General features: G+C 54.6%; 6 protein-coding genes across 6 annotated transcripts; 5 read left to right on the top strand and 1 right to left on the bottom strand.

The window, feature by feature from the left end:
* Positions 1 to 645: 645 nt before the first annotated feature.
* Positions 646 to 1,313, top strand: H310_13920 (hypothetical protein). The gene has a single exon (XM_008881584.1). The coding sequence runs from the start codon at positions 672 to 674 to the stop codon at positions 1,266 to 1,268; it is 597 nt and encodes a 198-aa protein (XP_008879806.1). The 5' UTR covers positions 646 to 671; the 3' UTR covers positions 1,269 to 1,313.
* Positions 1,314 to 1,496: 183 nt separating this feature from the next.
* On the top strand, positions 1,497 to 1,902 carry H310_13919 (hypothetical protein; the record flags this gene model as incomplete). Its single annotated transcript, XM_008881583.1, has 3 exons — positions 1,497 to 1,505; positions 1,570 to 1,694; positions 1,755 to 1,902. The coding sequence occupies 3 exons, from the start codon at positions 1,497 to 1,499 to the stop codon at positions 1,900 to 1,902; spliced, it is 282 nt and encodes a 93-aa protein (XP_008879805.1).
* A 264-nt stretch (positions 1,903 to 2,166) lies between these two features.
* On the top strand, positions 2,167 to 7,956 carry H310_13918 (hypothetical protein; the record flags this gene model as incomplete). Its single annotated transcript, XM_008881582.1, has 34 exons — positions 2,167 to 2,399; positions 2,447 to 2,601; positions 2,704 to 2,741; positions 2,804 to 2,903; positions 2,954 to 3,066; positions 3,112 to 3,292; positions 3,337 to 3,398; positions 3,497 to 3,556; positions 3,599 to 3,697; positions 3,749 to 3,877; positions 3,926 to 4,399; positions 4,456 to 4,491; positions 4,553 to 4,598; positions 4,646 to 4,771; positions 4,825 to 4,877; positions 4,931 to 5,085; positions 5,131 to 5,338; positions 5,392 to 5,472; positions 5,520 to 5,574; positions 5,626 to 5,758; positions 5,819 to 5,876; positions 5,945 to 6,031; positions 6,102 to 6,176; positions 6,244 to 6,384; positions 6,443 to 6,520; positions 6,583 to 6,694; positions 6,742 to 6,810; positions 6,856 to 7,065; positions 7,124 to 7,233; positions 7,285 to 7,399; positions 7,457 to 7,521; positions 7,572 to 7,616; positions 7,679 to 7,717; positions 7,777 to 7,956. 34 exons carry the CDS (start codon positions 2,167 to 2,169, stop codon positions 7,954 to 7,956), a joined length of 3,921 nt encoding a protein of 1,306 aa, XP_008879804.1.
* Positions 7,957 to 8,295: 339 nt separating this feature from the next.
* On the top strand, positions 8,296 to 10,216 carry H310_13917 (hypothetical protein). Its single transcript, XM_008881581.1, has 2 exons — positions 8,296 to 8,504; positions 8,597 to 10,216. The coding sequence occupies exons 1-2, from the start codon at positions 8,400 to 8,402 to the stop codon at positions 10,043 to 10,045; spliced, it is 1,554 nt and encodes a 517-aa protein (XP_008879803.1). The 5' UTR covers positions 8,296 to 8,399; the 3' UTR covers positions 10,046 to 10,216.
* Positions 10,217 to 10,432: 216 nt separating this feature from the next.
* On the top strand, positions 10,433 to 11,122 carry H310_13916 (40S ribosomal protein S14). The gene has a single exon (XM_008881580.1). It carries the CDS (start codon positions 10,520 to 10,522, stop codon positions 10,973 to 10,975), a length of 456 nt encoding a protein of 151 aa, XP_008879802.1. The 5' UTR covers positions 10,433 to 10,519; the 3' UTR covers positions 10,976 to 11,122.
* Positions 11,123 to 11,409: 287 nt separating this feature from the next.
* Positions 11,410 to 12,733, bottom strand: H310_13915 (hypothetical protein). Its single transcript, XM_008881579.1, has 6 exons — positions 12,583 to 12,733; positions 12,463 to 12,522; positions 12,336 to 12,411; positions 12,001 to 12,277; positions 11,773 to 11,945; positions 11,410 to 11,709 (listed from the first exon to the last, which is right to left on the bottom strand). The coding sequence occupies exons 1-6, from the start codon at positions 12,642 to 12,644 to the stop codon at positions 11,518 to 11,520; spliced, it is 840 nt and encodes a 279-aa protein (XP_008879801.1). The 5' UTR covers positions 12,645 to 12,733; the 3' UTR covers positions 11,410 to 11,517.
* Between the last annotated feature and the right edge of the window lie 1,409 nt (positions 12,734 to 14,142).

The following is a 14,142-nucleotide window of genomic DNA, read 5'->3' as shown; positions in this document are numbered from 1 at the left end:
CCCAGCTGGCGCTATAGCCATAAGGAATGCTTTGAATGATATGATGTGGTACACGTATTTGGGTTTGAGGAAGGACTGGGAGGAATGCGATGTTGAGGTGCTGCCTTCATGACGTGTTTGCTTGCAAGCCTGCAAAAATAGCGCAACATAGATTGTCGTGTGTACAATATTTCACTGCGAAAAATCCCCCTGCACCCACAGCGCAGTCAAGTTGACAGTGAATCGCATAGCGTGACGAGGTCATTGTGATGTTTAGACGAGATATTAGCAATGGGCTGAGCGCGGATGGCGTAGCAAAAGGTTGTTTGTACGCTATGCGACGAGCGCAACTGTGATCTTACTGGACTCAAGCTACCAAGCGGGCGAGTTGCATTGCTTGCAGCCTGCATGGTTAAGCAACATCATCGGTCGTTGTTTTGGCCGTTGTTTTGGAGAGTTTTCAGAGCTTGGAATGTTGCTCTCACATGCCACTTGAGAATTATAATGAAAATTCAAATATTACTTGATGTTTGGCTTGACACGCACAATTTTTATTTATTACCCGACATACTCTCTGGCTTTTTTATGGCCCAGCCAATTAAAATGCCCGAAATTGAAATACCGAAGTCCCATTGGCTGATACCCCGTTTCTACCCCGTAGTCTCATATTCGACAGTTCCTTGCCAAGTTCCATGGTGTCGTCGTCGTCCGCTTCGTCCACCTCCATCGCGGGGCCGCCGCCGCCGGGTCCTACCGTTGCGGAGCGAATTGCAGCTATCCAGAACATGGACATCTCTCGCGTGCTTCGCTTGATGCGAGTGGGCAACGTGTTTTGCTCAGTATTCCAGATCATTGCTGGAATTGGCGGGGTGTTCGACCTGATTACCCTCAACGTCACCGGCGCCCTCTTGTCGCTGTACGTCGTGCTGTTTGGCTTGCTCTTCCTCCTATTCGAATGCCGCTTGAAGACGATGGAGAACCGCATCCGTACCAACTTTGGCTTTCTCTTCTCGTACAACGGCCGTGCGGGTTTTATCTTCTTCATCGGTTTCCTCGATTTCGGCATGGGATCAGCCATGGGGACTGTTGCCGGCATCCTAATGTGCTTGAACGCGTTCTTCAACCTCTTTGTCATGCTCAAACACCCCGAGTTTGCCTCGGGCGCTGTCCGCAAAGATGCCGACCCGACTGCAGGGTACGCCGACTCAAAGGAAGCAGCCCAAGCTTACCTCCACTCGAACCCACAAGTCGCCCTTCAAGCTACCAAGTTTGCACTCTCTAGCAGATAAGCTGTTGACTTCCAATTGAACATATTGCCATGCTTCGTGCTCTATGGGCATTTTCGCTCTCCATGGGCATTTTCGCTCTCCAAGGAGCAAAATTTCCGGGCAACATGCACACAATGTGCCCCGTTTTCCATCACGTTTTGATATATCCGTATAAACGAAATAGTATCCGGCAGCTTTGTAATCTACGTGGGAGTGTTGAAGCGGCGCGATCCTGCCGTGGATGCTGGCATGCAACATGTACGTGGGCCTGTTGAGTGCATACCTGGAGAGTCCATGCGAGCTGAATGATGTTGACGTGTAGAATACTCGTGCCTTCCATGAAGGCAAAGTCCTCGCGGCGACCAGTCCTCCCATAAAGAGCAATCAGCAAGCGCCGTCGGTGGTTGCGCCAGATGAGACGGCTTACATCCCCGTGGCGTTAGCGAGGTTGGCCGCTCGATCCTGTACATCCATTCTATAAATGACTTGCGTGTATGCTTTGCATAGGTCCCACTTGGAGCGCGTGGTGCAAGACATGCACGCTTTGAAAGCTGCCCACGAGGTCCAACTTGCAACAGTCGTTGAACGATACAACAAGATCGAGGCTTCGACCAAGGCACATTACGAAGCATTCGTGGGCGAGCTGAAGCGGTAGGAAGTTGCACAAACACTCGAGAGTGGACACGTTGCCTACCCCTTGCTCAAGATGCATGCTCTCGTCCGCCTTGCACTGACTTGATTTTGGCAGCCGAACGCTAGAGCGAGTTCAAATGCATAAGCAGCAGTACGCGCGTCTCCAAACTGAAAGCGGTAGAGTGTGCAATGCCACGGAACAGGTCAAATGTTCATGCTCGAGTAGACGAAGCAAAAGTCGAAGCGGCGACGCAGATTCGACAGCTCCAAGAGACCATGACAGAGCATGACCGGTGTCACGCCGCCGAGTGGCAAAGCTGGCTCGCGGAGCGAACTAACTTGGACGCACAACATGCAGCCGAAGTCGCAGCGCTGCGTCATTGTAAACTTGCCATGTGGGGTCCATGAACTGATCCTGTGCATGTGTGAAGCGTACGACATGGAGCATGCTCGGCTGAGCGCCATCGCCCATGTGCAGCGCGACAACGCCATCCGAGCGTTGGCATATAGCGGCATGCAGTACACACGTTTCCATACATGAAAACATGGCATAAAGCGACATGTAGGATCGAAGACTGGCGGTGGGAAACCCACTTGACACCCGACAAAGTGGTCGCAATGACGCCGTCCGACCCGACGGGGGTGGCAGTGGTCCAGGAACCACCATTTGATGTCGCCGAATGGATCAATTGGCTCATTGAACGGGCATTGCGTCAAGCAGGTATGTCTGTGTGACTTGGACGGTGCTTTCGAAATCGTCTGGAGGGATTCTGGTGCTTCCATCTTGGCTAAAATCGGGCCACCTTACCTTGGCTCGTTGCAGACGTCACCGCGCTGCAAACGGCGTTGCTCCATGCTAACGTACGCGCCACAGCATTCCCACGCAAGAGGGAGACCGCTTCATCGGAGTGGATTCGTATTAGATGCAACTGGCTCGCACACAGTCCTTGTACGACGACTTGGTCGTGACGTCGGAGGTGGCAGCCGCGCTGTCCAGTGTAATCACAGATGTAGTCATGGGGGGTGAGCAAACGACCGACGAATCCACCCACGATTCAGAGAAACTTGCTTAGGCACGACCTCAGCACCGCGACCCGTCTTGGAAGCTGCGACTGCCCAAGCCGTGCCGTCGGCAATGGCATCACTACTCCAACGCACCAAGTGGAAACATCGTGCAGATTTGGAGGTGCGCGCAAATGATTGTGGCCCCCACCGGACACGAATGCGGTAGCCGCCGCAAGAATACGCCAACCTGATCGCGTGCGAACTCGACATGGAAGTGCTGAAAGAGCAGCTCGACTCGCTCAAAGGTGGTGACCTGCCATCTACCGCCCAGGCCTTAACACTGAAAGGTTTAGCCCAAAGCACCACGGTCTTCCATGCTAAAACTGCCGCCAAACAGCGCATCAAAGGTATCGTCACGTTGTGTCGAAGAGGGGGTTTTATGGGCTGGCAGAGTGGCTCCAGCAGTTCCAAGCCACGTACAACCGAGACCCGACGTTGTCAGATAAAGCACAGGTCGGTCATCAGTTCTTCCTACAATATTGGCCCAAGCGCACCAGGCCATTCCTTCCATTCATGAAGTGGAGCGCCATTAAAATGGGTCGCTCGCACAGGTGAAGGGCTTGTACGTGGCGTTCAAGCAAGCCGAAGACGATCACACACGGCTCAAGCAGGTATTTACTAGCCTCCTCCAACGACCTGAGCAATGTGTGCAGGACACGGCGGCAGCCAAAGCTGTGTACGAATTAAAAGTTGCAGAAGTCGAAGCGCTCCAAGGCTCGGTCAACATGCGGCAATTCCCGCACCACACATTGGTACAAGCACGCGCACCGATCAAACGAATGCCGCATTCGTGCTGTTGACAGGTGGCGCACTTGCGAGCTGCCTTGGACGATACCCACGCAAAAGTCGAAGCGCTTCAGTCGCGGCTCAAGACAATGACCGTCGCACCAGAGCCGCGCAACCCCCCCGTGCCGGACCAACGACCCCTCTCGGTGAGAACTGACCAGTCGACGAACTGACGTGGACATACCGGGGGGCAGGCGGCACTTCAACGGCAACCTTCGCTGCAAGGACCAGCCATGACCGCAACACCGAATGTCCCCCCAGCGATGGCCACGCAGCCGTCGTTAACGGCACTACCTGCCTCAGAACTCCCGCTATCATCCCATGAAGTTCGACCGGTTGCTCCGTCTCCCTTGCCAGTATCTGAGGCCCTGCCCGGAATCGACGCGCCTTCACAGCCGGTTGTCGACACCCAAGATCCGCGCTTCTTTGACGTGCAGTCGCCGCCCGTCTTGCGAGAACTCCCGACAGCGTCGTCAATGCAACGTGCCGGCGGCTCGCTGGCTGCTCCGTCCAACGATGCACAGAAGAGAGCGTCGTTGGGCGCGTTTCCATCCATCGATGCGCTGTCCGTCATGTCGACCCGGGAAGGTCCGATGCCGGCGATGCCCGAAGGCAGCGCATTGCCACGACAAGTTGCAACTGATCCAACGACCTCTCAGTCGGCAGAGGTTCGTGGCATCCATCGATTGCGCCGTCAATCGAGTTGTCGACACGCCTTGTCTAGGTCGTCCAGGATCTCCAGAACGCCCTGGCGGCCGAGGTGCGGCCGAACTCGCTGCTTCACGTTGGCTTTATGGATTTTTCGCGTGCTGCATGCATAGCACGAAGTCTCGCGCGCATTGATGGAAACCCAATGTGCCTTGCAAGGTAGACCTATCTCGCAGCGGACGTGTGCCGTGACATGGTGTGTCCAGAGGAACTACTGTCGTGGCGCATCCAAGCGGCGTCGACCGGCGGAGCTAGGGTCGGCGGAGACGCATCCCAGGACGGAGATGATGAAGACTTGAACGACCGGGACGACCGCAACGGAGTCGTCAATGGTGACCTCATTAGTGCCCAAACTACGTCAAGTCATGCCAATTATGTCTGCCAGACGCAGACGTCCCCGCTGACGTGGTGGCTACCAGCTTGGCCGCCGAACCCAAGGTCAGTCGATCGCTCCACTTTGGCATCTTGATCTGAACAGTGGAGCCATGCAGTTGCAAGGCGACGTGAACGGAGACGACGTCGGCGCCGCGATTCAGCGCGCGAAAGGTGCCATCGAAGCCGGCAAAATTGCGTGGAACCAAGGGGACAAGGCGGGATGCTACACCATCCTCGCGAGCGCCTGCCACGCGATTCTCCCAGCTGCCAAGTACATGACATGTTGATAGAATCCGGTGAACCACTACTGTCGCAGGGGACATGCAACGGATGGAGTGGTCGTGAGTATGGCGATCACGGAAGCTGCGACAGTTGGGCCAGCCAAAGGCGCGGTCGTCCTTCGCAAAGCATTGGACGCATTCGTTGCTGCACACCCCAACGCAGATGCAAACGTTGTTCAGCCACAGCAAAGTCAAGCCAAGGCGCAGCGCATGTCCACCGCGGCGGCCTCGAGTGGTGGAGGGGTACTGTCGCCACAGGACTTCGGTCGCCACGAAATATGACACGAACCATCTAGATCGACGGACCGGCCAAGAATAACGCAACCGCCGCCAACGAGTTGAAGCAAAAACTAAAAGTGGTCGAGTCCAAGTGGAAGGTTGGCCAGATGACAGCGATGCGACCACATGCCCCATGGACGTGTAGGCCGACCGGGTCAAGCTGAACCAACTGGAGCAAGCCCTGGCCAAGGCGAGTGCAGGTACTGCAAGACCTGTGCGGGAGGTGGCATGCAACCCGTTGCTTCGTGCAGGAGGAAGCAAAAGCGATGGCGACGCCGTGGTGGAGCGTGTATGGGCCAAGAAGCTCGCGGACGCGGAAAAGAAAGCTCAAAAAGTGTTGGATGACGTGCAAACCCAGTCGGCGCGTCAAGTCCATGCGTTGAAGTATGACTCATGTTTATCGGGATCGCCACGATTCACGCGCGCCGACTCGGGCATGTGTAGAGCGGATTTGGCGCAAGCGACGGCAACTGTCGCGGACATGACTGGCCGCGTGCACGAGGTACTCGACATTCCAGGCGCTCTGGGAGCTCCATCACACGATGCCGATGCTACCAACACGTCGGATAGCTCACGGCAACAGTCACCGCACTGCGCACCCAAACCGCGCGGATGAGCGAGCTCGAGAAAGACTTGGTGGTGTTCCAGGCCGAAGCTGTACGGCGGCGCCATTGTGCAATCATCATACGCCTGGCGTCGCCAGTCTCATGGGTGACCACCGGCGTAGGCGACGGCAGCCACCTTATCGACGACCTTGACTACGTTGACGCAGCAGTACGCGACGCTGGAATCGCAGTACCGAGTGCGCCGCCCGCCCTTCCATCGACCTCGTCGGTCAGCCAAACTGACGAGCTCGTCGCTGTGGCTAGGAAGAGCAAGCACTGCGCAAAAAGTACTACAACACGATCGAAGACATGAAGGGAAAGATCCGCGTGTACTGCCGGTGCCGCCCCATGAGCACGAGCGAACTCGAGCGCGACTGCCAGTCCTGCGTCCGATTTCTTGACGACGTGAGCCACGTGCCGGTCGCCAATTTTCCCTGCAAGTAATCACCTATTGCGCGCCTAGTTTACGCTCGAAGTGGACACTGCCCGCGGCCCGAGGAGCTTTACCTACGACGCTGTTTTCAATCCATCCCACACCCAAGTAAATAGCTGCACCATGACAAAGAGCGACGGACGGGATTCACTCGGTGGTGGTGGCGGTAGGATCAAGTGTTTGAAGATACCAAGCACTTGCTCCAGTCCGCCTTGGACGGGTACAACGTGTGCATTTTTGCGTACGGGCAGACCGGGTCCGGCAAGACATTCACCATGACGGGTGACGTCCCATCGTTGGAATGGCAGGTACTGACACGGGATGGCCAGGGACGGAAGCGCACCCGGGCATCACGCGTCGGTTGATTCACCTCATGTTCTCGTTGCAAACGTCGCAAGGTAGGCATGCCATGACGTCGGTCGCGCTGACCGCACGGTTTGTAGCTGCCAACCAAACGATCGCTTACGAAGCGACCATGCTCGAGCTGTACAACGATCAGCTCATCGACTTGCTCGCGCAGTTGGATTCGTCGTACAAAGAAGACAAAGCGCCGAAACTCGACATCAAGAAGAATGACAAGGGGATGGTGGTCGTAACGAATGCCGCGTCCAAAGCATGCACGTCGGCGGACCAAACGCTTCGCATGTTTGACGGTGCGACACACGTCCTGGCTCGGGGGACGTCGCCGACGGACATCGACTTCTCGTGTAGCGGCCAACAAGAAGCGCCAAGTCGGGTCGACGAAAATGAATGCTGAGAGCTCCCGGTCGCACTCGGTCTTCACCGTGCTCATTCAAAACTACAACAAAACGACCAAACAGGTGCGTCGTACTGGGAGACGTCGGTCCTGACCACGAACACGTCGCTGGAAGACGAGTGTGGGCAAGCTGAGCCTCGTGGATCTGGCGGGATCGGAACGCGCGGGCAAGACTGGCGCGACGGCCGAGCGGCTCAAGGAAGCGCAGGCCATCAACAAGAGCTTGAGTGGTCGGTCGACGATTCGTCTGCCTGCACAGCTGACGATGTGGGTCCTTACCCATGTAGCGCTGGGCGATGTCATTTCGGCGCTCTCGACCAACGAAAAATTCATCCCGTATCGCAACAACAAGGTAGTATCGGTGGTGGTGGTGCGAGTCGACTGAGACGTTGCACTGTGTAGTTGACGCAGCTCATGCAAGATTCCCTCGGTGGCAACGCCAAGACGGTAAAACACGATGCTGCTTCGCCATCGTTCCCGATACGACAACTCATGCATGTGTGTGGTAGCTCATGTTTGTCAACATTTCACCGGCCGACTACAACCAGGTGAGCCAGGGCCATCCGACCGTCGTGTGTGGCACGCTTTGACCATGTTGAACTCCCAGGATGAAACGCAAACGAGCTTGTCGTACGCGGCAAGAGTCAAGTTGATCACAAACCAAGCCAGCAAGACATCCGACAGCGAAGAAGTTGCCAAGCTCAAAGCGATCATCAAACAGCTCCAGGCTGGCGGCGTGCCCGTGGACGACGCGAGCGACGACGGTGGCGCGGCGACACGGCAATAGAAGGTAGCATTCCATTCACAGACGAACGAAAGCGTGCGACATGCAATCCCGAAGTTCTCGCAATCACCGGCATCATGCACGACGATCGCATGCACGAACCAACACACGCTTGAACCATGGACGCAAAACGAGAACGAGGTTGCCCCCCCACACCAACCATGCGACGCATAGCTTGACAAGGGATATCGACCGTCGCCCCCAGCGCAGCTGCGCGTGGAGCGGCCGGACGACGACGATGGAGTCGAAGTTGGCATTGTCCATGCTGCCCGTGACCGCTGATGTTTGGGCTCAGTATACTGAATCCAAGTGAATTTGGTGTGACCGTGAAACGATCAATCGAATGCGTTGCCATGACTGGGTCATCAATCGAACGTCGGTAAATCAAGGGAATTTGACCTCGTGAAGGCGATTGTGTTGGGATTGTAGTCGGTAAAACGAGGGAAATGCCATTTGGTACATTGCCGTGTGGTTTTGATTGGTGGTGTGGGGACCAACCGCACGAGTTTGGATCCGGTGGCCAACCATTTTCCGATTTCCACACGACAATGGTACGTGCCGCCGCCGCGGCGTCCGTGATCATGCGCTTCCCGTCGTCATTCGCAACGGGTGTCGAGATGTGCTCATGTGAGTGTCCTTGTAGACTTCGTTTGTGTTGTTTGAGTCGGCTTCCGGCTACGCACTCTTTGAAGTCGTCGAAGCGGAGCAGATTGCCGTCCTCTTGGACCAAGTTCAACAAGGCGTGCAAGATTTGAGCAAGTTTGGCGCGGCCGTCAAGCTCAAGGCGTTCTCTCCGTTTGTATCTGCGGAATCGGCGCTCGAAAACATCAACGCGATCTCGGAAGGGTTGCTCACGGACGACTTGCAAGCGTTCTTGGAGTTGAACCTCCCCAAGGCCAAAAAGTCCAAGTCGGCCGCGTTCACGCTCGGTGTGTCGGACAAGGGCCTTGCCCAAGCCATCACGGATGCGCTCCACCTTTCTGTCAACACGAACGAAACGACCCTCGAAGTCTTGCGCGGGGTGCGACTCCACTTTGCCAAGTTCATTAAGGAGCTCGACAATGGCGTGTGGTCCAAGGCCCAGCTTGGTCTCGGGCACTCGTACTCTCGTGCAAAGGTAAAGTTCAACGTGAACCGCGCCGACAACATGATCATTCAAGCGATCGCGCTCCTCGACCAACTTGACAAAGACATCAACACGTTTGCCATGCGCGTCCGTGAATGGTACTCGTGGCACTTTCCCGAGCTCGTCAAGATCGTACCCGACAACTACGTGTACGCCCGTTGCGCCGCCTTCATCAAGCACCGCACGTCGCTGTCCGAGGACTCGATCGAAGAGCTGTCGAAGCTCACGATGGATGAAGACAAGGCGACCGCGATCGTCGCCGCCTCCCGCACGTCCATGGGCATGGACATGTCCGAATTGGACATGTTAAACGTGGCCAACTTTACGTCGCGCCTTATCGGCCTCGCCGAATACCGCCTGCAGCTGCAAGCGTACCTGCACTCGAAGATGGGCCAGGTCGCACCGAACCTTGCCGCGCTGATCGGCGACGCCGTCGGTGCCCGCTTGATCTCGCACGCTGGGTCGTTGACGAATTTGGCCAAGTGTCCGGCGTCGACCGTCCAGATCCTGGGTGCCGAGAAGGCGCTCTTCCGCGCGCTCAAGACCCGCGGCAACACCCCCAAGTACGGTCTCCTCTTTCACTCGAGCTTCATCGGTCGCGCTGCTGCCAAGAACAAGGGCCGCATCTCCCGCTACTTGGCCAACAAGTGTGCGATTGCGTCGCGCATTGACAGCTTTATCGATGAACCCACAACCGCGTACGGTGACCAGATGAAGGAGCAAGTGGAGGAACGTCTGGCGTTCTACGAAAGCGGCGCGGCGCCACGCAAGAATGTGGACGTGATGGCGCAAGTGAGTGAAGCACTCAAGAATGCGGCGCCACTCAAGAAACGCAAAAACAAAGACGGTGACAAGTCGGAGAAGAAGTCGAAGAAGGCCAAGAAGGAAGAGGCGGTCGTTGAAGCCGACGACGAACCGGTCGAGACCGAGAAGAAAAAGAAGAAGAAGAAGAAGAACAAGGAATAAGCACACATCTAGACGTGATGAGCAAGATATATACTAGTAGATATGGTCCCATGTGAGTCCGTGGAATCACGCCAGACGTTGTGGTCGTCGCGGAATCTGCTGGAGCGGACTCCTCGACACCCAACGCACGGCATTGCAATCAGCATGATCTCCTAGGCGAATCGTCCATCGAGAGAGCAGCCTTGTCTGCCCAGACTCCTTTGTGCAGCAATCCGTACGGCCAAGCTGCTTGCCTTGGTCTCCTCGATTCCCCGTCGACAATGCTCTCCATGCTGGTGACCTTGGGGGTGTATAAAAAATGCTTTTAAAATCGATTTCGAATGCGTCGAAATGCAATGTGACAGGTCCTGTGGCAATGGATATCCTGTCTCGCCGCTGATTGGTGGACGCGGATCCATTGGTTGTCCCGGCGCTGGCCACGGGGGCGGTGGCCCATTCCTTCATTTGACGGCCTCCATCCCCCACTTGAAGAATATGTCGAAGAAGACGAAGGCTGTGGAAACCGTGACGGAAGTCGTCAAGCTCGGACCCACCAACCGCGAGGGGGAAGAAGTCTTTGGTGTGGCGCACATCTTTGCCTCGTTCAACGACACGTTTGTGCACGTGACCGACTTGTCGGGCCGTGAAACGATTGTGCGTGTCACTGGTGGCATGAAGGTCAAGGCCGATCGTGATGAAGCGTCGCCTTACGCTGCCATGTTGGCCGCCCAAGACGTCGCTGCCAAGTGCAAGGACGTCGGTGTCACCGCGTTGCACGTCAAGATCCGTGCCACCGGCGGTAACCGCACCAAGACCCCCGGCCCTGGTGCCCAATCTGCCTTGCGCGCGCTTGCCCGTAACGGCCTCAAGATTGGCCGCATTGAAGATGCTACGCCCATCCCCACGGACAGCACTCGCCGAAAGGGTGGTCGCCGCGGTCGCCGCCTCTAAGCGCATGGCGGGGACTTGCCTTTCTCGCCTTGCTCTCGGCTCCTTCGGCTCTGCTCTTCGGGCTCTGGCTACAAGATGGTAGTTGGAATCCGTTCGACACAAGTATCAACGCAATCAATAAATCTGTGTTGGTCCAATATCGCTCGCGCCTCCTCGTGGCAATCGCCCTGTGTTTCGTCGTCTTCATTTGTCTGGTCGTCGCACCTGCGATTGTGTACAATATGGAGAGGAGGATTCTTATCAAACCTTCGTGCCGTCGTTGCGTGCAACTTGGGCGGGCTCGATGACCAGGAATGGGTGGACCGGATGGAGAATGCTTTGCCCATGCAGATTTCCCACTGGCAGCACCCTCACTCTTCACTCGTAACATGTTGCCCGGGCCAGCGCGGCCACGACAGTCCCGGCCGTCGCACTCCATGGTGGAACAATGTGCGGACTTTGAACTTGCGGACGGTCGATTATACTTTTCAACAGTATGCGAGTCGTACATCGTACGTCCAACACGTTGAAGTACACCTCGTTGTTCAAAACTGGGAGCGTGTTTATGACGTGGCCGATTCCTGTTCGTGCTCGTACTCGATCTCGACGTACGGGCCTTTGGGGGCAGGTTGCCGCTTGGGCTTCTTGCGCTTGGGCTGGTCTTCGTCACTGCTGCTATCGTCACCGTCGTCATCGTCGTCCTCACCCGAGCCTTGTTGCTCATAGTCTTCCATGTCGCTTTCGTCGTCGAAATCCTACACACGTGTGCACCGTGAGATCCATGCGATCGATCGACAGGTCGGCGAAATGGAACCCACCTCAACGAACTCGACTTCGCCATCCCCTTCGAACTCTTCGTCTTCGCTCTGCTCCTCCTCGATTTCCTCGTGTTCGTCCAGGAGCTTGGTAAATTCGCGCTCGGGAAAGTTGTAAATGTCGCCGTATGTGCCCTTTTGCAGCCGTTCCAGCAGCTCCTTTTCGATCGATGTTTCTGGCACACCAAAGCCACGGTGAGATCTAGAGCAACGAATTGCACAAGACTGTACCAAGCTTGGCAGCGACCTTAGCTTTCTCTTCACGGCGCGATTCGCGGCGCTCGATCTTCTTCGAGATGACGACCAAGTTGGGCTTGGTCTTCATGCGAAGCTTTCGCATGCGCATGAGGTACTGATGGATCTTGGTCAAGCGCTGTTTGTTGCGATGGATGAGCTTCTTGGGCCAGAATTGCAAGTGTTCGTCCAACTGAGCAAGGGACTTGGTGTAGTTTTTGGACAACTTGACCTTTTCCCATAGGTTCTTAGGCGAATGCGCGCGCTCAATAGTCTAGAAGCCGGGTATGAGGCGTCTATGGCGGCACCGAGAATGTCAAGCAGTGGCGAACCTTCATGTACAAGAAGCACACGCCGTTGTGTTCGCGGATGGTGGCATATCGACTGTTTGCCAATGGGCACGATTGCCTAGAGCACGATGGCGTTAGAACATATATCATGCTCACGCACAACACGCACCGATTGCAGAGCCCGGTGACGTTGTACTCGTTCCGGCAGAACGCAGAACCTTCGCGTAGCCTGTGGTCGAATCATCAGCACTAGCGTCAAAAGAGAGCGCAGGATGGCACGGCTACGTACTTGCTCTTGAACGAGCAGAACTGGTTGTTGATGACGCCCCAAATTACTTCGTCGTGCTGCATGGTCGCGGCGGCGGACTACCTGTCTCGTGCGCTGGTGGTGGAAATGAATGAGGAGGTCGGTCCGTGGTCGCGCCAGCAACAAACCGCCGTCCAATCAAACCAAAATGACATTTCACGCACTTGGAGAATTCATTCATCTTGCATTTTGTATTCGCGTTTTTTGGCAATTTGGTCTTCATAAATGAGTATACAAACATAGAGTTCCTTACATTTCAACAGTTCGACGATACGAAACACTCGTAACATGGCCCTTCATGCTCGTCAGGTTACGTCAACGTCAGAGGGACGGCGTTTAGAGCGATGCAGAAGAGCCTCTTGCATAATCCATACGATCTCCTGAATGCCCAGTTAGTGTCTGCCTGGTATATATCACACAATAACGCCATTATCGGTCGAAAATTTTGGGTTCCTCTAAATGTCATCATTAAACTCCGTTCCACCATTATAGCACGATTGTGAGGGAAGTGTACATGTCTGGTTATTTTAAATTACTGTTATATCAAATGGTTTGAATTCTTCGCCGCAACATATTCCGCAGCCCTGACCGGACGACACGACACAAGGCGCGAAGAATGCCATTTGATGTATCTTATGCACCGTTGTCGCCACCGTAACATGTCGAATTTAGGGTTCAACATGTTAAAAGTAGTACAATTTATCCTAGAATACAAACACTCTCAGCATGCATGTACTCGAGTTGGGAATCGAAAGGCCAGGTCTTTCAAAAGAGGAGCTTGAAGCCAACTTTCGTGAGAACATACTGAAGAGTTACGATGTCTACTCCGCAAGGCTCGAATGGTTTTGACCAATACCTTGTCAAAAATTACAACTGCAATGCTGCCAGTGTTTTCAAAGCCCTTGCTCATGCCATGGACCTGGAGTTGTTGAAGGCAACATGAATGTATCAGTTTACAGCATGAAGAAGGGTAAAGTGGGCCAAAAGATTGCATTCACAGCAAATCAAGTGCAAACGAAATTATTCAAGTGCCACTTTCCGCTCAAACTACACTTCGTGCTATCACAGCGCAAATAGACAACTCAATTGTGTGATATTCAACACATTATACTGTATAGTACTCCTCAAATTGAAAGGAATAAGGTGTGGATCAATGCATGGTTAATCCCCTCCTGAATTGAGCTGTCGGAGTTGAAGAATTCGGAGATCGTTAAACTTTAAAAGAGTTGTGTGCAAATTGGTTAACAAAATTATTTAATTGAATTATTTTATGAAATAATTAAGTTACTAGTATATAAAACTCTTCAAATAGGATTTGAACCTATTAAGTTTTGCAGTATCATGGAGGTTTATTCAAGGTGGCGCCCGCAATGGTGGAACGGAGAGAGTGTTTGTTTTGGCATGTATGCGCGGAATATGGCTGCAGCCACCCCATTATTAAATGCAGCTAGAGACTGAGTTCGTTCTGGCTATTGCTGTTGAGACCCCTCTGGAAATGCGTCGGATCGACCATTTGGCCTTGTGAAAAGGCAAGATCGATCC

The sequence above is a fragment of the Aphanomyces invadans genome (assembly GCF_000520115.1).
Source record: "Aphanomyces invadans strain NJM9701 unplaced genomic scaffold supercont1.58, whole genome shotgun sequence".
Taxonomy (NCBI): Eukaryota; Oomycota; class Saprolegniomycetes; order Saprolegniales; family Verrucalvaceae; genus Aphanomyces; species Aphanomyces invadans.
This window is presented reverse-complemented; position numbering and strand designations above follow the sequence as displayed.